This window comes from Schistocerca americana, chromosome 3 (genome assembly GCF_021461395.2).
Source record: "Schistocerca americana isolate TAMUIC-IGC-003095 chromosome 3, iqSchAmer2.1, whole genome shotgun sequence".
Lineage (NCBI taxonomy): Eukaryota > Metazoa > Arthropoda > Insecta > Orthoptera > Acrididae > Schistocerca > Schistocerca americana.
Window position 1 is genome coordinate 192971318 of NC_060121.1, and position 18748 is coordinate 192990065.

The following is an 18748-nucleotide window of genomic DNA, read 5'->3' on the forward strand; positions in this document are numbered from 1 at the left end:
GATTACAGTACTCATCGTGTTCCTATAACATGGTGGATGTCTGTGTGAAATTAATAGTTTGGTTTCGCAAAGTACGAAAAAGATTTAACAACAATGCACTATAAAGTACAAACGGAAGAATTTCGTTCTAAAAATATTTCAAAGTGTAACAAATCGCTAATTTTCTGCATGTCATGGCCCAAAATTCTAAGTTATTAGGCAAACTAGGAAGCCACTTCGCAATCCTGTCGCAGCATAATTTATTAAAACGAAGATTCGGTTATACGATAAACTGCAGTGTGAAATTTAAAAGATAGTGGTTTTTATCCCTCCTTTTACTTTAAAATAAAAAAGAGCAATATCTGAACGGTAAAACTCAGCGTAAACAAGCGAAACTCCCTTGTGGTTGTCACTTCAGATATTTAAGTGATGCTAATTTCAGATATCGAATGCAAATTGTGAAGATGCCTACGAAACCCATAGGGACGAAAGTTCTGATCTGCGCATTATAACCTCCACGGTAGCGTCATATCCCCTTCTTGTAACCTCGATGGGTTTGCGGTTTTGAATGGATCACCGCGATACAGTAACTGCAGCTTACAGCAGAGGCATTGGGGTGCGTGATCTGCATATATATCTTTGGTCTAAGACTCATGTTAAGTAGTTAACCAGCGATATTACTTCGTTTCGCAATGCGACTTCGAATGTGAAATATTGTAGGTGATAGTGCATACCATACACCGACGATGTATTGGATTGTTAAAATTCTCCGAGGTGGCAGAATCGAGTATTTCATCACAGGACTATGGTAAAGTACTTTTCTATCGTACATTTCATCTTTCAAATTTAGCACTTTTGAAAAACTGTGTTAGTAAAACGTGGCAGAGTTGACACGTTGTGCAGGTATTGTACATCTGTAATACAATTTGAGGAAAGGGCTGTTTCAGGTTAATAATGTGGCGCTGTCACAATTTTACCCTTATTGTTGTTCACTGAAAGTTTCGGTCACTGGATATTTGATCCGTAACTTCTAACCATGTTATTATAGCACGGAGGTCCTTCACGAACTTTTTGAAATGTTCTGCGGTACTCACACTTCTACATTAACTGATTGGTTAGAGTCGAGAGAAACGTACAATCCTAGCCATTGCCTTTAACCAGTGATGTAACGGTAACTGTTGCTTAGACGTCACTTCTTTCTATTTAGCGTTGTTCTGTTTTTTCAGTCTCTACCTGAGTTATATGACTAAGTTTATTTTTAAATACTAGATTCGACTTCGCTGCTCTAAGCGTGCCTTTCTCTTTGCTTTTGCGCTACGTATCGCCGTCGCTGCCCCTCCTTTTTTTTCTCTCTATCCCTCCCATCTCTTCTTCCCAAAAGACTGATACGTTTGCTTTCTTTTAAGTGCTGTTAAATGCGACTCTGATGAAGCATTGTAATTGTAACTTGACTTACTTTTTACAGATGAACAAAATTCTCGCAGTCGAAATTGTCTTTTGGATTTATGACTCAATTTGCAGCCCCATGTAGGACTTTTTGGTTATGTGCATTACTGGGAATATCAGGCATTCATACAAAAACCCTCAGACACGTGAAAGGAGTCATTTTATAAATTTTATAAATATAAATACTGACGGATCGATTGCTAAATGTTAATATTTACCTTGCATTAAAGACAAACTATCACTATGCGGCTTAAGACTGATTGAGAATTCTCTAGCTAAATGTTAAGCTAGCCGTCAGAGAGAAGACAACTGCTTTGAATAAAAGGAAGGCTGTTGCTTCCCGAGTTATACTAAATAGCTATTATTATCTTCTATTGGGAATTTCTATATTTACTTTATTTCATTCATATTTTAGAAAGGAAATAGAAATCTGTATTTTTTTATTATCTCGAACTGTGATGGCGAAAATCACCAATATAAACTAAATTTTAGGATCAACATCAAAGACCTTAATGTATAATTGCAAAGGTCCTTAAAGGGATTTCTACAAGTGTGTCATTATCTGCTTTATACAGTATTCTCACTACTCTTCTTTGGCAATTAAATATTTTATTTACTGTGGAAACTCTGCCCATGAGGATCACTTCATAATACAACTGAGAGCGAAAATATACAAAGAAAGCTAAAACTCTTGCCTCTAACTCAATACAATGGAAGATAATTCTCAGAGCGAAACATGCTGAACTGAGTTTCTTGATTACATATCTGTGTATTGTTTCCATTTTTAATTTGTTAATCAGTTGGATCCCTAAACGAATTCAAGCGAAGTATGTTATTTAGCGTATTATCCTAAATCTCTGCTTCTAGTGATAGCAGGATTTTTTGAGTGTTTGAAACTGCATAATATCAGTCTTTGTGAGAATAACAGATAAACCGTTGGCTGTGAACTGGTCAGTTTTGGGCTCTTAAGCAGTCATCTGAGAGCAGGCTGGCTCGTTTAGTTTGAACCTCTTATTAGTAAGCTTATGTCTTTTGAACACTAATGGAAATGGCAAGAATGAAAAAAAATTGTATACAATGGCTGTAATTTGATCGCTGCATGAGATTAAAAATTGATGAAGTTATCAGCAAATTAAGGACGAGGTAAGGACAAGGAAAAGTGAGGAATCAACAGTCGATACAAATATCCCAAAAAATTTGATGACTGATTTTTAATTCTCCGCTATTTAACAAAGACCCAGACTGCAGAAGTAGCTGAACTGAGTTATTCAATGAGCTCTTGAATGTAATGTTTTAAAATTTTCAATTCTCATCCATATGAAACTTGGGAAGATTTACATCATTCATTAACATTTATGTGTACTTTTGTTGTGTACATAGTTCCGTGTAGTCAGCGCATACACAACTTTCCAACTAGAGCGCGCCCCGCTAAGCACAACAGCGCAGGCGCAGCGCTCATCCATCTCCGCACTATGAGATGGCGCTGTCTTAGAGACGGACCAAATTCTGCTTCCGCCGATCCGCGTATTAATATGTAATGCAGCCAATGAGATTGCTGCTAACGTAGAACCTTTTCTCCTCGCAGATCACACTCGCGCAGTGATACCTGAACGCTCGAGGTATTATAATGAGTGTACAGACCTCCGATTAGTCAGTCTGCATCAGTCTGCATTAGTCTGCATTCAAGTTTCAGTCTGCGCCTAATAAGATTATCATATTCCTGTACATAGCCATGAAGATAAATGACTAGACACTTTGTCTAGTATCAGAGATATGTGAGAATATGATTAACGTACCAAGACCAAAGGAACTTCAGATTGTCAATTGTAAATAGCATCCAGAACCAAGTTAAGTTATTTTTATGCTTGTTATTATTTTAATAAATGTGTGTGAAAATTAATCAAGTTCTGTTTAAAGTTGGTCACCGTCAGTCTGCTACTCTAAGTGTGCAAGTGGCATTTCTATCATCTGACCTAACGGCAGAAGATAAACACGCCACGATAAGACCACGAGACATATTGCTGACACTCGCCTACGTTGTTAGAGCGACAAGTCAAATAATCTGATGGTGTGTGTATCGAAGGTCTTACAGTACGCACACCACAACTTTCAATTTATCATTGCTGTTGTATACTTCGACGTGGAAAACTGAATGTTATCATTTTCTTCTTTTTAATCAGAGAAAGAAACCATTTACAGAGAATCAGTCAACAATTCTCTTAACCATTTTACTTGCAATGTACTACGTTTCTGTCTGTTCTACTGATCATAGTACGAGTACTTGCTCACTTGTTTTACTTGTATTAAATTCGATATAATTTCCATTCATGTAGAACAACAGTGGATATAATACTGAAACATAATACTGAATCGACGATGCGATGGTCTGGCTTAGTTGTTCCTGATCTGGACTAAGGACATTTGTTTTGATCAGTGGTAAAACGAATGTTGTTGTTTATAAAACCGTTATAGACCATGATATGCTAATCATTCTGTGAAAAAATTTGAAATTTAATCATATCTATATCTTTATGATAGTGCTCCTGGCCACAAAAGGGCAATTAAATCACTGGTCGAGGAAAACCTGTTGGATCTGTAGAACTGGCCATCTCAGATGTATGCTATCTAGCATATTTGGTACGAACAAAATCCAGAATGGTCAAAATTTTCGGTTTCAAGGCCGGTTGCAGAGTTCTTGGTTGCGCAGCAATGCAGATGCCGAGCCATATCTGTAGCTACAAAGAAGAGAAAACTGTCAAGGGTTTGAACTGAGGTCAGCTTTGTATTGTAGCTCTCCACTTCCTCCTTTTTGCTGCCCTCCATCACACTGCACTGCGAGAAATCTGCAGGGGAGAAGTTAGTGACTGGTTTTAGTGTCTCATTTCTTAATATAAACCTTCAGCATCATCTGATTTACACTGAGCAGACAAAAGTCATGGGATGACTGAACCGTGAATTTACTTTCAAAATCTTTCCTTAGAGAATTTATTTTACTTACTAGCGATTCATCAAGAACATTAATACATTTAATCACACCAGGTGAGCGTGGAAGTAGCTGCCAGGGAGTAACTGATGAAAATGAAATTACCTTTAACAAATGGGAATTTTATTCATAAAAGCCTTTTCAAAACAGATTTAAAATTTATAAGCAGAAAAGCACCCTCGAAATATCAAGTTACAATTTTATTTAGAGGCAGAAAGAACAATATTGACAGTATGAGCCTTCGGGCTGAGAAGCTTGCCGCTCCCTTTCAACACGGCCGTAGTCACGACCGCTCACAACAAACTCTGAGAGACTACACTGGTGCAATCTGCAACACACCAGATTACTTTAAACTAAAAATTTTAACAACTCACACAAACACATTAACTATGCAGCCCGTAAGAGGGATGGAAATGGTACGAACTCTCACACTAAGAAATTATTTGCCACCGAAAGTGCAATTTGTTTTTAAAAGGTCTCTTACGGTGGAAGGGAGGCAACTTTATAAAAATGACTATTTAAATAAAACCCATGAAATTCAGACTTACATAAAATGTACAACATGCTCTACATTACACATATACCGCTTCGCAAGATGATAGGCAAGATAAAAACATATTTCAGGAATTCGGCCTTTACACCTTAATTCTATAAATTCGTTAACACCGAATCCGACAAACGTGACAGAGGCAGCTATGAACGTATGGAAGATTGACAGGGGGATTACTGAACAACCCGAACCGCAGATGGCTCTAACCCTCCCCAACTCCACAAGGGAAAAACGGACCACCTAATTCACAAATAACCACCTTATCGCGGGTGGGTAAACGGAGAAGAATGGTGGACAACCCCAAAACAAAGCGGCTGGTGACCTCACCAAGAAAACAAGTAGAATTTAACAAGTAAATGAAACAACATATCTCCAATCACTTAACTTCTAATAAACTGCGATTTCTGGCGAAGACCTGGCGCAGCACCCCCAACGCTCTCCAGAACCGTCAGCTGCCAGCCGCTCCAAGGACGCAGGAAGGCGCGCCGATCTCCCGTCTCACGGTGTCGCAGCTCGCCCCGGCCATCCCGATGTCGTGGTTTCACTCCTGTTGTCTCGTGTCAACCGCGAAGCCAGTACCCCTTTCTATACGGCGCGGCCCTCTGGACTCACGTGGAAACCTCACATGCGCCGACGCTCAAGGCGGACAAATCATGTCGTGTCTCAGTGCGCGACCGACCAACCGATCGATCCACCCGCCAATGACCATTGCGCGAGAAACTCGAGCAGACTGGCGGCCTAACGCGCAGACTCAGATGCAGGAACTAAGCCCCGACCGGGCGACCACTTGCAGAGTTCTGTTACTGGCGGAGTGACAAGACATTTTCTGGCTTTAAAATTGATCCAAACGACAGACATACTAGCACTCCGACGACAGACACTAACTGCCACACAAATGCGAATGAGCGACAGACCAGCAACTGGTGACGCGAGGCTGACCCAGCCTCACTCCGACTAACAAACTGACCACACTCCCTTTAGCGAGCTGATAGCGCCCCTTAAATGCACGTGAACAGGGTACCTTTCCCCTTTTCCACCAGAGGGAGACACCAAAGCTGCGATTGCCACAGCGGCGCCACCGCCAGAAACGGAGGGCGACTGTTTCAGACTACGCGCTGCGGAGCGCTCTTCAAAACAGCAAATTTACCACTGCCCAATGACGATATGAACATACGCAGACGACGGCCTTATGGCGTACACAGGATTTAAAGGCAGTGCATTGGCGCGGCTGTCATTTATGCTCAGGTCATTCCTCTGAAAAGCTTTCCGACGTGATTAAGGCCGCACTACGGTAATTAACAGATTTTGAACGCCGAGAGGCAGATGGAGCTACACGCATGGAACATTCCATTTCGGAAATTGTTAGTGAATTCAGTATCCCGAGATCCATAGTGTCAAGTATGCACCAACAATATCACATTACAGGCATTACCTAATATCACGGACAACGCTGTGACGGCCGGCCTTCACTTAACGACCGAGATCAGCAGCGTTTGTGCAGAGCGGGCAGTGCTAATAGACAAGCGAAACTGCGTGAAATAACCGCAGAAATCAATGTGGGACGTGCGACGAGCGTATCCGTTAGGACAGTGGGGAGAAATTTTGTGTCACTGGGCCATGGCAGCTGACAACCAACGCAAGTAACTTTGCTAACAGCACGACATCGCCCATTCTCGCCTGGGCTCTTGACCATGTAGGCTGTACCCTAGACGACTGGTAAACCGTGGACTGGTCAGATGAGTGACGATACCATTTGGTAAAAGCTGATGGTAGGGATCGAGTGTGGCGCAGACCGCACGAAGCGACGACTCAAGTTGTTGGTTGGTTGGTTGTTTTGGGTGGGGAGATCGAAGGGTGAGGTCATCGGTCTTATCGCATTAGGGAAGGATGGGGAAGGAAGTCGGCCGTGCCCTTTGAAAGGAACCATGCCGCCATTTGCCCGCAGCGATTTAGGGAAATCACGAAAAACCTAAATCAGGATGGCCAGACGCGGGTTTCGTCCTCCCGAATGCGAGTCTAGTGTGCTAACCACAAAGCCACTTCGCTCGGTGACCCAAATTGTCATTAAGGCTCTGTGGAAGCTGGCGGTGGCTCCATAACGGTGCAGGCTGTGTTTACATGGAGTGGAGCCTATCATTGACTGGAAATGGTTAAGTGTGGCTATTTGGAGACTATATGTAACCGCTTGCAGGCCATTTGAAGCCATTCATGAACTTCATGTTCAGAGATAATGACGAAATTTTTATGGATGACAATGCTCCATGTCACCGAGCTACAGTTATAGCGATTAGTTTGAAGAACGTTTTGAGCATCTCGAGCGAAACATTTGGGCACCCAGATCGCCAGATATGAATCCTATCGACCATTTATGGGACATAATCGAGAGATCAGTTCGTGCTCAAAACCCTGCACCGGAAACACTTTCGCAGTTATAGCCGCCTATACAGGCAGCATGGCTCAATGTTTTTGCAGGGGACTACCAACGACTTGTTGAGTCCATGCTGCACTACACCAAGCAAAAGGTCGTTCGACACGATGTTAGGAGGTATTTGATGACTTTTGGCACCTCAGTGAAATTCAGCTACTCTGCATTATCCTTATCTTACTTATGGTGATGTTCACCTCATAATTTGTTTTTAAGACACTACTCATTGCATTCAACTGCTCTTCCGTGTTCTCTGCTGTCTGTGACAGAATTACAATGTCGTCGGCAAACCTCAAAGTTTTGTGCACTTCTCGCTGAACTTAAGTTCTCTCTTCATGTTTCCCCTTGTTATCCTTTACTGCTTGCTCACTTTTCAGATTTAATAACATAGTGAATAGGCTGCTACCTTGTCCATTTCAGTTCTCAACTACTGTATCCCTTTCATGTTCTTCGACTCTAATAGCTCACTATGTTTTCTGTACAAATAACAGTGGGTTCCCTGTATTTTATCCCTGTTACAGTCCAAACTTCAAAGAGCGTATTCCAGATAATGTTGTCAAAAACTTTCTCTAAATCTTCAAATGCTAATGCTTCCCATTCTTGAACTATCTTAAGCCATGAGGCCATATTGCATCGCGAATTCCTACATTTCTCCGGAACCCAAATTAATCTTAAATGGCATTACCTCGATAAATTGTGGTTTGATCTTTGTATTTTTTAGTGTTTCGTGTGATACCTTCCGTATTTCTTACACAGCTTTGAATAATGTCAGTCCGCCTACAGAGTCAAATATCTATTTAAAATCTACAGATTTACGTTAACATTCTTTATCTCTGTTGTTATATTTTTCATGTAAAGCACTTCTAAAATTCCTGATTTTGAATACAACAGTACTGATAAAACTTTGAACATTCCTCCTGTATTTCTGAATTACACGAATATTTCTGTTTATAAGTTAAACTGTGGCTTGCGTTGGAAGCCGAAGGTTCACTTGACATGTTATCTGTGCAGGTGATCCAACAGTCAGCGAAGGACGCTACAGTGTTGGTGACTTTTGTGCTAGTGTTGATGATACAGTGGGAGGTGAGTAAAAGTGTTTAACTGGGAGTGCTATGAGAATTACACAGTACATACGTAGATTGATTGAATACATAGGCAGTAATGTAACGTGGTAACTGATTTTACATCGTGCTGCAGCTTGTGAGATCACGGAAAATTGTGAAGACTTTACCACATGCATAGCTGAGAGAATACGCCTTTCAGCCACTATCCCTGGTGATAATTGTGCTAATGGTTCTTGTGAATTGTGGATCACGACAAGTGCTTAAGAACTAGTACTGTATGTGCATATTTATTATTATTATTATCTTTCATTTCTCAGACGTTATGTCTGGTTAAAAATGGAAAGTGACGCGGTCCTTGATGAAGCGTGACTTCATTTTAACTGTACGGTATATGTTACATTGCGTTTAGGAACTTTCGGGTAATTGAACATGTATCAATAATTACAGATTTCTGTAGTTGTATATATACGTTTGGATGTAGCTGTATTGCGTTGATGTACTGGTGGATATAGTGTGGTATGACTCCAGTAGTTGATAGTATAATTGGTATAATGTCAACTTTATCCTGATGCCACATGTCCTTGACTTCCTCAGCCAGTTGGATGTATTTTTCAATTTTTTCTCCTGTTTTCTTCTGTATATTTGTTGTATTGGGTATAGATATTTCGATTAGTTGTGTTAATTTCTTCTTTTTATTGGTGAGTATGATGTCAGGTTTGTTATGTGGTGTTGTTTTATCTGTTATAATGGTTCTGTTCCAGTATAATTTGTATTCATCATTCTTCAGTACATTTTTTGGTGCATACTTGTATGTGGGAACGTGTTGTTTTATTAGTTTATGTTGTATGGCAAGTTGCTGATGTATTATTTTTGCTACATTGTCATGTCTTCTGGTGTATTCTGTATTTGCTAGTATTGTACATCCGCTTGTGATGTGATCTACTGTTTCTGTTTGTTGTTTGCAAAGTCTGCATTTATCTGTTGTCGTGTTGGGATCTTTAATAATATGCTTGCTGTAATATCTGGTGTTTATTGTTTGATCCTGTATTGCAATCATGAATCCTTCCGTTTCACTGTATATATTGCCTTTTCTTAGCCATGTGTTGGATGCGTCTTGATCAATTTGTGGCAGTGTTAGATGATATGGGTGCTTGCCATGTAGTGTTTTCTTTTTCCAATTTACTTTCTTCGTATCTGTTCATGTTATGTGATCTAAAGGGTTGTAGAAGTGGTTATGAAATTGCAATGTTGTAGCCGATGTATTTATATGAGTGATTGCTTTGTGTGTTTTGCTAGTTTCTGCTCGTTCTATAAAGAATTTTCTTAAATTGACCTTTTTTTTTTTTGGTTGCAACCTACGTCCTCAATTATTTGCTTGACGTATTCCAATCTCTGTCTTCCTCTACAGTTTTTGCCCTCTACAGCTCCCTCTAGTACCATGGAAGTCATTCCCTCATGTCTTAGCAGATGTCCTATCATCCTGTCCCTTCTCCTTATCAGTGTTTCACACATATTCCTTTCCTCTCCGATTCTGCGTAGAACCTCCTCATTCCTTACCTTATCGGTCCACCTAATTTTCAACATTCGTCTATAGCACCACATCTCAAATGCTTCGATTCTCTTCTGTTCCGGTTTTCCCACAGTCCATGTTTCACTACCATACAATGCTGTACTCCAGACGTACATCCTCAGAAATTTCTTCCTCAAATTAATGCCGGTATTTGACATTAGTAGACTTCTCTTGGCCAGAAATGCCTTTTTTGTCATAGCGAGTCTGCTTTTGATGTCCTCCTTGCTCCGCCCGTCATTGGTTATTTTACTGCCTAGGTAGCAGAATTCCTTAACTTCATTGACTTCGTGACCATCAATCCTGATGTTAAGTTTCTCGCTGTTCTCATTTCTACTACATCTCATTACCGTCGTCTTTCTCCGATTTACTCTCAAACCATACTGTGTACTCATTAGACTGTTCATTCCGTTCAGCAGATCATATAATTCTTCTTCTCTTTCACTCACGATAGCAATGTCATCAGCGAATCGTATCATTGATATCCTTTCACCTTGTATTTTAATTCCACTCCTGAACCTTTCTTTTATTTCCATCATTGCTTCCTCGATGTACAGATTGAGGAGTAGGGGCGAAAGGCTACAGCCTTGTCTTACACCCTTCTTAATACGACCACTTCGTTCTTGATCGTCCACTCGTATTATTCCCTCTTGGTTGTTGTACATATTGTATATGACCCATCTCTCCCTATAGCTTACCCCTACTTTTTTCAGAATCTCGAACAGTTTGCACCATTTTATATTGTCGAACGCTTTTTCCAGGTCGACAAATCCTATGAAAGTGTCTTGAGTTTTCTTTAGCCTTGCTTCCATTATTAGCCGTAACGTCAGAATTGCCTCTCTCGTCCCTTTAATTTTCCTAAAGCCAAACTGATCGTCACCTAGCGCATTCTCAATTTTCTTTTCCATTCTTCTGTATATTATTCTTGTAAGCATCTTCGGTGCATGAGCTCTTAAGCTGATTGTACGATAATTCTCGCACTTGTCAGCTCTTGCCGTTTTCGAAATTGTGTGGATGAAGCTTTTCCGAAAGTCAGATGGTATGTCGCCAGACTCATATATTCTACACACCAACGTGAATAGTCGTTTAGTTACCACTTGCCCCAATGATTTTGGAAATTCTGATGGAATGTTATCTATCCCTACTGCCTTATTTGACCGTAAGTCCTCCAAAGCTCTTTTAAATTCCGATTCTAATACTGGATCCCCTATCTCTACTAAATCGACTCCTGTTTCTTCTTCTATCACATCAGACAAATCTTCACCCTCATAGAGGCTTTCAATGTATTCTTTCCACCTATCTGCTCTCTCCTCTGCATTTAACAGTGGAATTCCCGTTGCACTCTTAATGTTACCACCGTTGCTTTTAATGTCACCAACGGTTGTTTTGACTTTCCTGTATGCTGAGTCTGTCCTTCCGACAATCATATCTTTTTCGATGTCTTCACATTTTTGCTGCAGCCATTTCGTCTTAGCTTCCCTGCACTTCCTATTTATTTCATTCCTCAGCGACTTGTATTTCTGTATTCCTTATTTTCCCGAAACATGCCGGCCGAAGTGGCCGTGCGGTTAAAGGCGCTGCAGTCTGAAACCGCAAGACCGCTACGGTCGCAGGTTCGAATCCTGCCTCGGGCATGGATGTTTGTGATGTCCTTAGGTTAGTTAGGTTTAACTAGTTCTAAGTTCTAGGGGACTAATGACCTCAGCAGTTGAGTCCCATAGTGCTCAGAGCCATTTTTGAACCCGAAACATGTTTGTACTTCCTCCTTTCATCAATCAACTGAAGTATTTCTTCTGTTACCCATGGTTTCTTCGCAGCTACCTTCTTTGTACCTATGTTTTCCTTCCCAACTTCTGTAATGGCCCTTTTTAGAGATGTCCATTCCTCTTCAACTGTACTGCCTACTGCGCTATTCCCTATTGCTGTATCTATAGCGTTAAAGAACTTCAAACGTATCTCGTCATTCCTTAGTACTTCCGTATCCCACTTCTTTGCGTATTGATTCTTCCTGACTAATGTCTTGAACTTCAGCCTACTCTTCATCACTACTATATTGTGATCTGAGTCTATATCTGCTCCTGGGTACGCCTTACAATCCAGTATCTGATTTCGGAATCTCTGTCTGACCATGATGTAATCTAATTGAAATCTTCCCGTATCTCCCGGCCTTTTCCGAGTATACCTCCTCCTCTTGTGATTCTTGAACAGGGTATTCGCTATTACTAGCTGAAACTTGTTACAGAACTCAATTAGTCTTTCTCCTCTTTCATTCCTTGTTCCAAGCCCATATTCTCCTGTAACCTTTTCTTCTACTCCTTCCCCTACAACTGCATTCCAGTCGCCCATGACTGTTAGATTTTCGTCCCCCTTTACATACTGCATTACCCTTTCAATATCCTCATACACTTTCTCTATCTGTTCATCTTCAGCTTGCGACGTCGGCATGTATACCTGAACTATCGTTGTCGGTTTTGGTCTGCTGTCGATTCTGATTAGAACAACCCGGTCACTGAACTGTTCACAGTAATGCACCCTCTGCCCTACCTTCCTATTCATAACGAATCCTACACCTGTTATACCACTTTCTGCTGCTGTTGATATTACTCGACACTTATCTGACCAGAAATCCTTGTCTTCCTTCCACTTCACTTCACTGACCCCGACTATATCTAGATTGAGACTTTGCATTTCCCTTTTCAGATTTTCTAGTTTCCCTACCACGTTCAAGCTTCTGACATTCCACGCCCCGCCTCGTAGAACGTTATCCTTTCGTTGATTATTCAATCTTTTTCACATGGTAACCTCCCCCTTGGCAGTCCCCTCCCGGAAATCCGAATGGGGGACTATTCCGGAATCTTTTGCCAATGGAGAGATCATAATGACACTTCTTCAATTACAGGCCACATGTCCTGTGGATACACGTTACGTGTCTTTAATGCAGTGGTTTCCATTGCCTTCTGCATCCTCATGTCGTTGATCATCGCTGATTCTTCCGCCTTTAGGGGCAATTTCCCACCCCTAGGACAAGAGAGTGCCCTGAACCTCTATCCGCTCCTCCGCCCACTTTGACAAGGCCGTTGGCAGAATGAGGCTGACTTCTTATGCCGGAAGTCTTCGGCCGCCAATGTTGATTATTTATCAAAATTTAGGCAGTGGCGGGGATCAAACCCGGGACCGAAGACGTTTTTGATTATGAATCAAAGACGCTACCACTAGACCACGGGTAGCTGTCTATAATGTGGGTTTTTTATGTCGATAAATCCCCTTCCTCCTGCCTTTCTGCTTAATGTGAATCTTTCTGTTGCTGACTGTATGTGATGTATTCTATATTTGTGGCATTGTGATCGTCTAAGTGTATTGAGTACTTCTAGGTCTATGTTACTCCATTTCACTACTCTATTATTATTATTATTATTATTATTATTATTATTATTATTATCCACATTTGGTTCGTACTGGACAGGAGAACAGTAACTTTCGCATGATGCGTCACTGCCAAGTAACACACTGTAGCTCAGTGAAACTTGGGCTGTACGTAGAAAGAACTGCTACAGTATAGTACAGTAGGTAGCTGAAAGAACGGAAATGACAGTTTTATTCGCAGCCAATAATTACACTGAAGCCCCTGGATATTAAAAATGAGAGGGGCGTCGTTCTTATTTGGATGGGTGATCGCCATAGATGGCTCCTATTCGACTATGTTTCTGGGTGCAATACGTGTTCCCATCTCTCCTCTTACGAAGGTACGTAATGCAGCCAGGAACATAATCTACTAATAAAACTTCTCTGTACAACCACATGTTTCTACAGAGGGTGTATTTAAACAATTTCTACTGACTGTCAGGTATACACCATAAAAATGTATTCAGAAAGATTCGCATTTGCACTACCAGTTCCAAGATGAAATTAAATCACAATAATCTGTGATTAATATCTTTCTTTTACACAGGGTGTAACAGGTGATAAGCACCGGCGTAGCAGGAAAACATCCTGGGATGACAACCTCTTGGAGATGGAGGCATCGCGCGAGCCGTTCGGGAATGACGAGGAGTTGGAGGGCGACGGTCCTCAGCAAGAGCTGCGAGGGTCTGAACAGCCAGAGGATGTAGATGCAGGCAGTCGGAATGAGGAGCTACAGCAGGACCGCGCAGAAATCGTGTCAGAACTACAAGAGAACCAGCAGATGAATGAAGGAGAAACTGGGGCTAGGGCTCAACGAACAGATCTGAAAACACAAGGGGATCAGCAACTCCAGCTAGAGGAATTATCAAATCTGGAGGAAGATGAAGATGAATCTCAGAAAATGCCGCGGAAAAGTAAAGAGCCCCAGCAGTTGCAGCAGCAACAGTCGTCAAATGAGGCGAGAGGCCAAGATAAGGTTCAACGTTCACTGCTGGAAATGGAAGAAAGCTCACAGCTACAGAAAAAGCAGGTTCAGACTACAGAGAAAAGTGCAACTAGGCCTCAACGTGCGCAACAGAAAGCAGGAGAGAGCCGGAAATTGCTGCACGAATCGCCAAATAAAGAAAATGGCACAGCCAGGTTTAGACGTGCGAGAGTAGACCGAGAAGATAAACAGCAACTACATGAGGAGGAGCAGACAAGTGTAGAGAAAAATACCGTGCTGCTTCAACGTGCACAGCCAGACACCAAAGAGGATCAACAGCTACAACGAGAACAGCTGCCAAATGGAGTGAAAGATGATTCCAGGGTTCAGAATGATCGGCTACAGACAACAGACAACCAGGAACTACAGCAGAAACTATTGTCAAAAGAGCAGTTGACAAGTGCAGAGAAAAATACCGTTTTACTTCAGCGTGCCGAACTGGAGACGAAAGCGGACCAGCAGCTACAGCGAGAACAGCTGCGGAATGGAATGAAAAGTGACTCTAGGATTCAGCATGATCGGTTGAAAACACGAGACAATCAGGAACTACAGGAGGAACTGTTGTCAAAAGAACATTTGAGAAGTGCAGAGAAAAATACCGTGTTTCTTCAGCGGGCCCAACCGGAGACAAAAGAAGACCAGCAGCTGCAGCGAGGACAGCTGGAGAATGGGATTAAAGGCGATACTAGCGTTCAACGTGATCGACTGGAAACGCGAGACAACCAGGATCTACAGCAGAAACCGTTTTCAAAAGGTGAAGACAATGGCGAAATTAGAGCTCAGCAGGCTCCACCTGGAATGGAGGAGGTGAACTCCCCACATGTACATGATGGGCTAGATGAAAAGGGGGGCGAAGGTAGAGTTCAACATGTGCAGTTGGAAACAAGACAGAAGTGGAAAACACAACTGCAACAGTGGCCACAGGAAGAGAAAGTTGGAAATACAGATCTTCACGTGAAGTCTGGAGCTCAAGAGAATCATCAGCTAGAGCAAAAACAGTTGCAAAATGTACAGAAAGGTGTAGTCGAGAGGTACCTCGGAAAAATGGAGGCAGGGGATATCCTTCAGCGTCAACAAAACCAGTTTGGCAATGTGGAAACAGGTACTGTGAGTGCTCAGCATGGACAGCTGGAGGTTAAAGATATCCGGCAGTTGCAACAAGAGGCAGTAAAAAACACTGCCAGTGGTCAGCCAGACTTGGAGCAGCAGCAGCTGCGGCAGCTAGCAGCGCTTGGGCGAACAGTTGACAGTATACGACGCAACCAGGAGCGAGGGAAGCAGCTTAAAACAGACGAAATGCCAGGGGTGTGGATGAAATCTGGCAACGTGGAAAAAGTTGCTGTGGTTCATAGTAAGCCTTCCAGTGTCGATAAGCTGCAACCAAATGAGCTCACTGCAGTGGCTAACAGTGGCCAAGTGGAGCCGGAGGCTTCAGACAGATTAGGTACAAGCAAACAGCTTAAAACAGATGATATACCAGGGGTCTGGATGAAATCCGGCAACATGGGAAAAGTAGCAGCTGTGGTCCACAGTGGGCCTTCCAGTGTCGAGAAGTTGCAGACAAATAGGCACACAGAAGTGGCTAACGATGGGCACGTGGAACTGGAGGCTTCTGAAAGATTATCTGCAAGCAAGCAGTATATCCAGTCTGAAGGTCCTACAGCAGTGCAGACTGACGTCCAAATGCCTCCCGGTGGGACTGGAGAGAGAGCGCTAATGCACGATGTGCACTTCAGCAAAGACGAGACACATCACAGAGAACGCATCGGCACAGTTGACAGGAGCGGTTGGGAGCAACAAAGTAAAGTTGAAGCAGCAGAGGCTGGAGCCAGTGACACACAACACGGAGCTGAGCAGTGGCTTCAGACTGCTGGCAGCGAATCTGCTGTTCATGTACAACAAGAGTTACCTGAAGCAGGTGATAGAGACAGACAAGCTAGTGTAGAGATGAGGCAGACGCCGCAGGATGAAATGCACAGTGGTCTGGAGAGACAACGTTTGAGAAAGCCCACAGACGGTTCCCACCGCGCCCACAAACAGATGGAGAAAGTGAAGAAGAGGACCAGGAATAAAGCAGCAAGGCTGGAGCAACTGAGAGCCAGGCGACGGAACAAAGCAGCGGCGACGGCGGCCATCAGAGCCCAGAGGCAGCAGGTGCACAGGGCGCTCCCACGGCCACACAGGCAGGAGGAATCCGGTGAGGTAAAGATGCAGTAAGATCCTAGAGATTTTCTCTGTTTTACTCAATAAACGGTTGTCCTTTTTCAAAGATAAATAGTTAGTAATTAGATAATTAGATTTGAAGAAAGTTGGTAATAAGGTAGTTGAACCGTGATTTTAAACTTTCAAAATCTTTTCTTAAAGAATTTACTTTATTTACTAACGATTCATCAAGAACATTAACACATTTAATCACACTAGGTGAGCGTGGAAGTAGTTACCAGGAAGTAACTGATGGAAAATGAAATTACTTTTAACGAATGGGAATTTTATTCCTAAAAGCTTTTTCAAAACAGATTTAAAATTATAAGCAGAAAAGCACCCACGAAATATCAAGTTTTATTTAGAGGCAGAAAGAAACATATTAACTGTGGTGTCACCGCCAGACACCACACTTGCTAGGTGGTAGCCTTTAAATCGGCCGCGGTCCGTTAGTATACGTCGGACCCGCGTGTCGCCACTATCAATGATTGCAGACCGAGCGCCGCCACACGGCAGGTCTATTTTGACTTCCTAGCACTCGCTCCAGTTGTACAAGCGACTTTGCTAGCGATGGTTCACTGACAAAATACGCTCTCATTTGCCGAGACGATAGTTTAGCATAGCCTTCAGCTACGTCATTTGCTACGACCTAGTAAGGCGCCATTATCAGTTACTATTGATTTTATGAATCATGTACCGTCTAAACCGACTTCACCATTAATGAATTAAAGTTAAGTATTCCACCAGCTACGTCCTTTTTTCTAAATTCTAATTTCCTTGTCCTGTTCCAGACCTCACGCCAGCCTGCGTGAGCTAAAACGCGTGCCTTTCGGCCTCCTCTAGTAACACGGTGTTGGCTCTCCTGCCAACCAAAACATTAACAGTATGAGCCTTCGGGCTGTGAAGCTTGCCTGCTCCTTTCAAGATGGCCGTAGTCATGACCCCTCACAACAACCTCTGAAAGAGTACACTGGTGAAAATCTGCAACACACCAGATTACTTTAAACAAAAAAAAAAATTTAACAATTCTCACAAACACGTAAACTATGCAGCCCGTAAGAGGGATGGAAATGGTACAACACTCAAATTATTTGCCACCGAAAGTGCAATTTTTTTAAGGGACTCTTACGGTGGAAGGGTGGCAACTTTATAACCTATATTTAAATAAAACCCATAAAATTCAGACTTACATAAAATGTACAACATGCTCTACATTACACATAAACCACCTCACAAGATGGTAGGCAAGATAAAAACATATTTCAAGAATTGGGCCTTTAAGCAATAAATTCGTTAACACCGTATCCGACAAACATGACACAGGCAGCTATTAACGCATGGCAGACCGACCGACAGACACTAACTGCCCAACAAATGAGGACGGGAGATAGACGAGCAAGCTGGGGACGAGATACTGACCAAAAAAAAGTAGAATTTAATAAGTAAATGAAAAAAACATATCAAAAATCACTTAACTTCTAATAAACTGCGATTTCTGGCGAAGACCTGGCGCAGCACTCCCCAAATCGCTCTCCCGAACCGTCCGCTGCCAGCCGCTTCAACGGACGCAGGAAGGCGCGCTGATCTCCCGTCTCACGGCGTCGCAGCTCGAACCGAGGAGACCGATGTCGTGGGTTGACTCCTGTTGCTCTCGTGTCGGCCGCAAAGCCACTACCCCTCGCTATACGGCGCGGCCCACTGGAATCACGTGGCGACCTTCATGCACCGACGCTCAAGACGGACAAGTCATCTTGTGTCCCAGTGCGCGACCGACCAACCGATCGATCCAACCGCCAATGCCCATTGCCTGAACACACTCGAGCAGACTGGCGGCCTAACGCATACTAGCACTCCGAACGACAAACAGACACTGACTGCCGCACAAATGCGAACGAGAGACAGACCAGCAAACGGTGACAAGTGACTGACCCAGACTCACTCCGCCTGACCAACTGGCTAGACTCGCCCAGACTGACAGACTGCCCTTGCCGAGCTCATAGCACTCCTTAAATGCACATGAACAGGCCACCTTTCCCCTTTCACACCAGAGGGAGACACCAAAGCTGCGCCGGCCGGAGTGGCCGAGCGGTTAAAGGCGCTACAGCGCTACAGTCTGGAACCGCACGACCGCTACGGCCGCAGGTT

General features: G+C 42.8%; 1 protein-coding gene across 1 annotated transcript in view; it reads left to right on the forward strand.

Moving 5' to 3' along the window:
- Positions 1–8379: 8379 nt before the first annotated feature.
- LOC124605966 (trichohyalin-like) overlaps positions 8380–18748 on the forward strand; it is a 33513-nt gene continuing 23144 nt past the window's right edge. The window contains exons 1-2 of the mRNA XM_047137930.1: positions 8380–8466; positions 13964–16603. Of these exons, the coding sequence (XP_046993886.1) occupies positions 8380–8466; positions 13964–16603 (2727 nt within the window). The remainder of the gene's footprint in view (positions 8467–13963; positions 16604–18748) is intronic.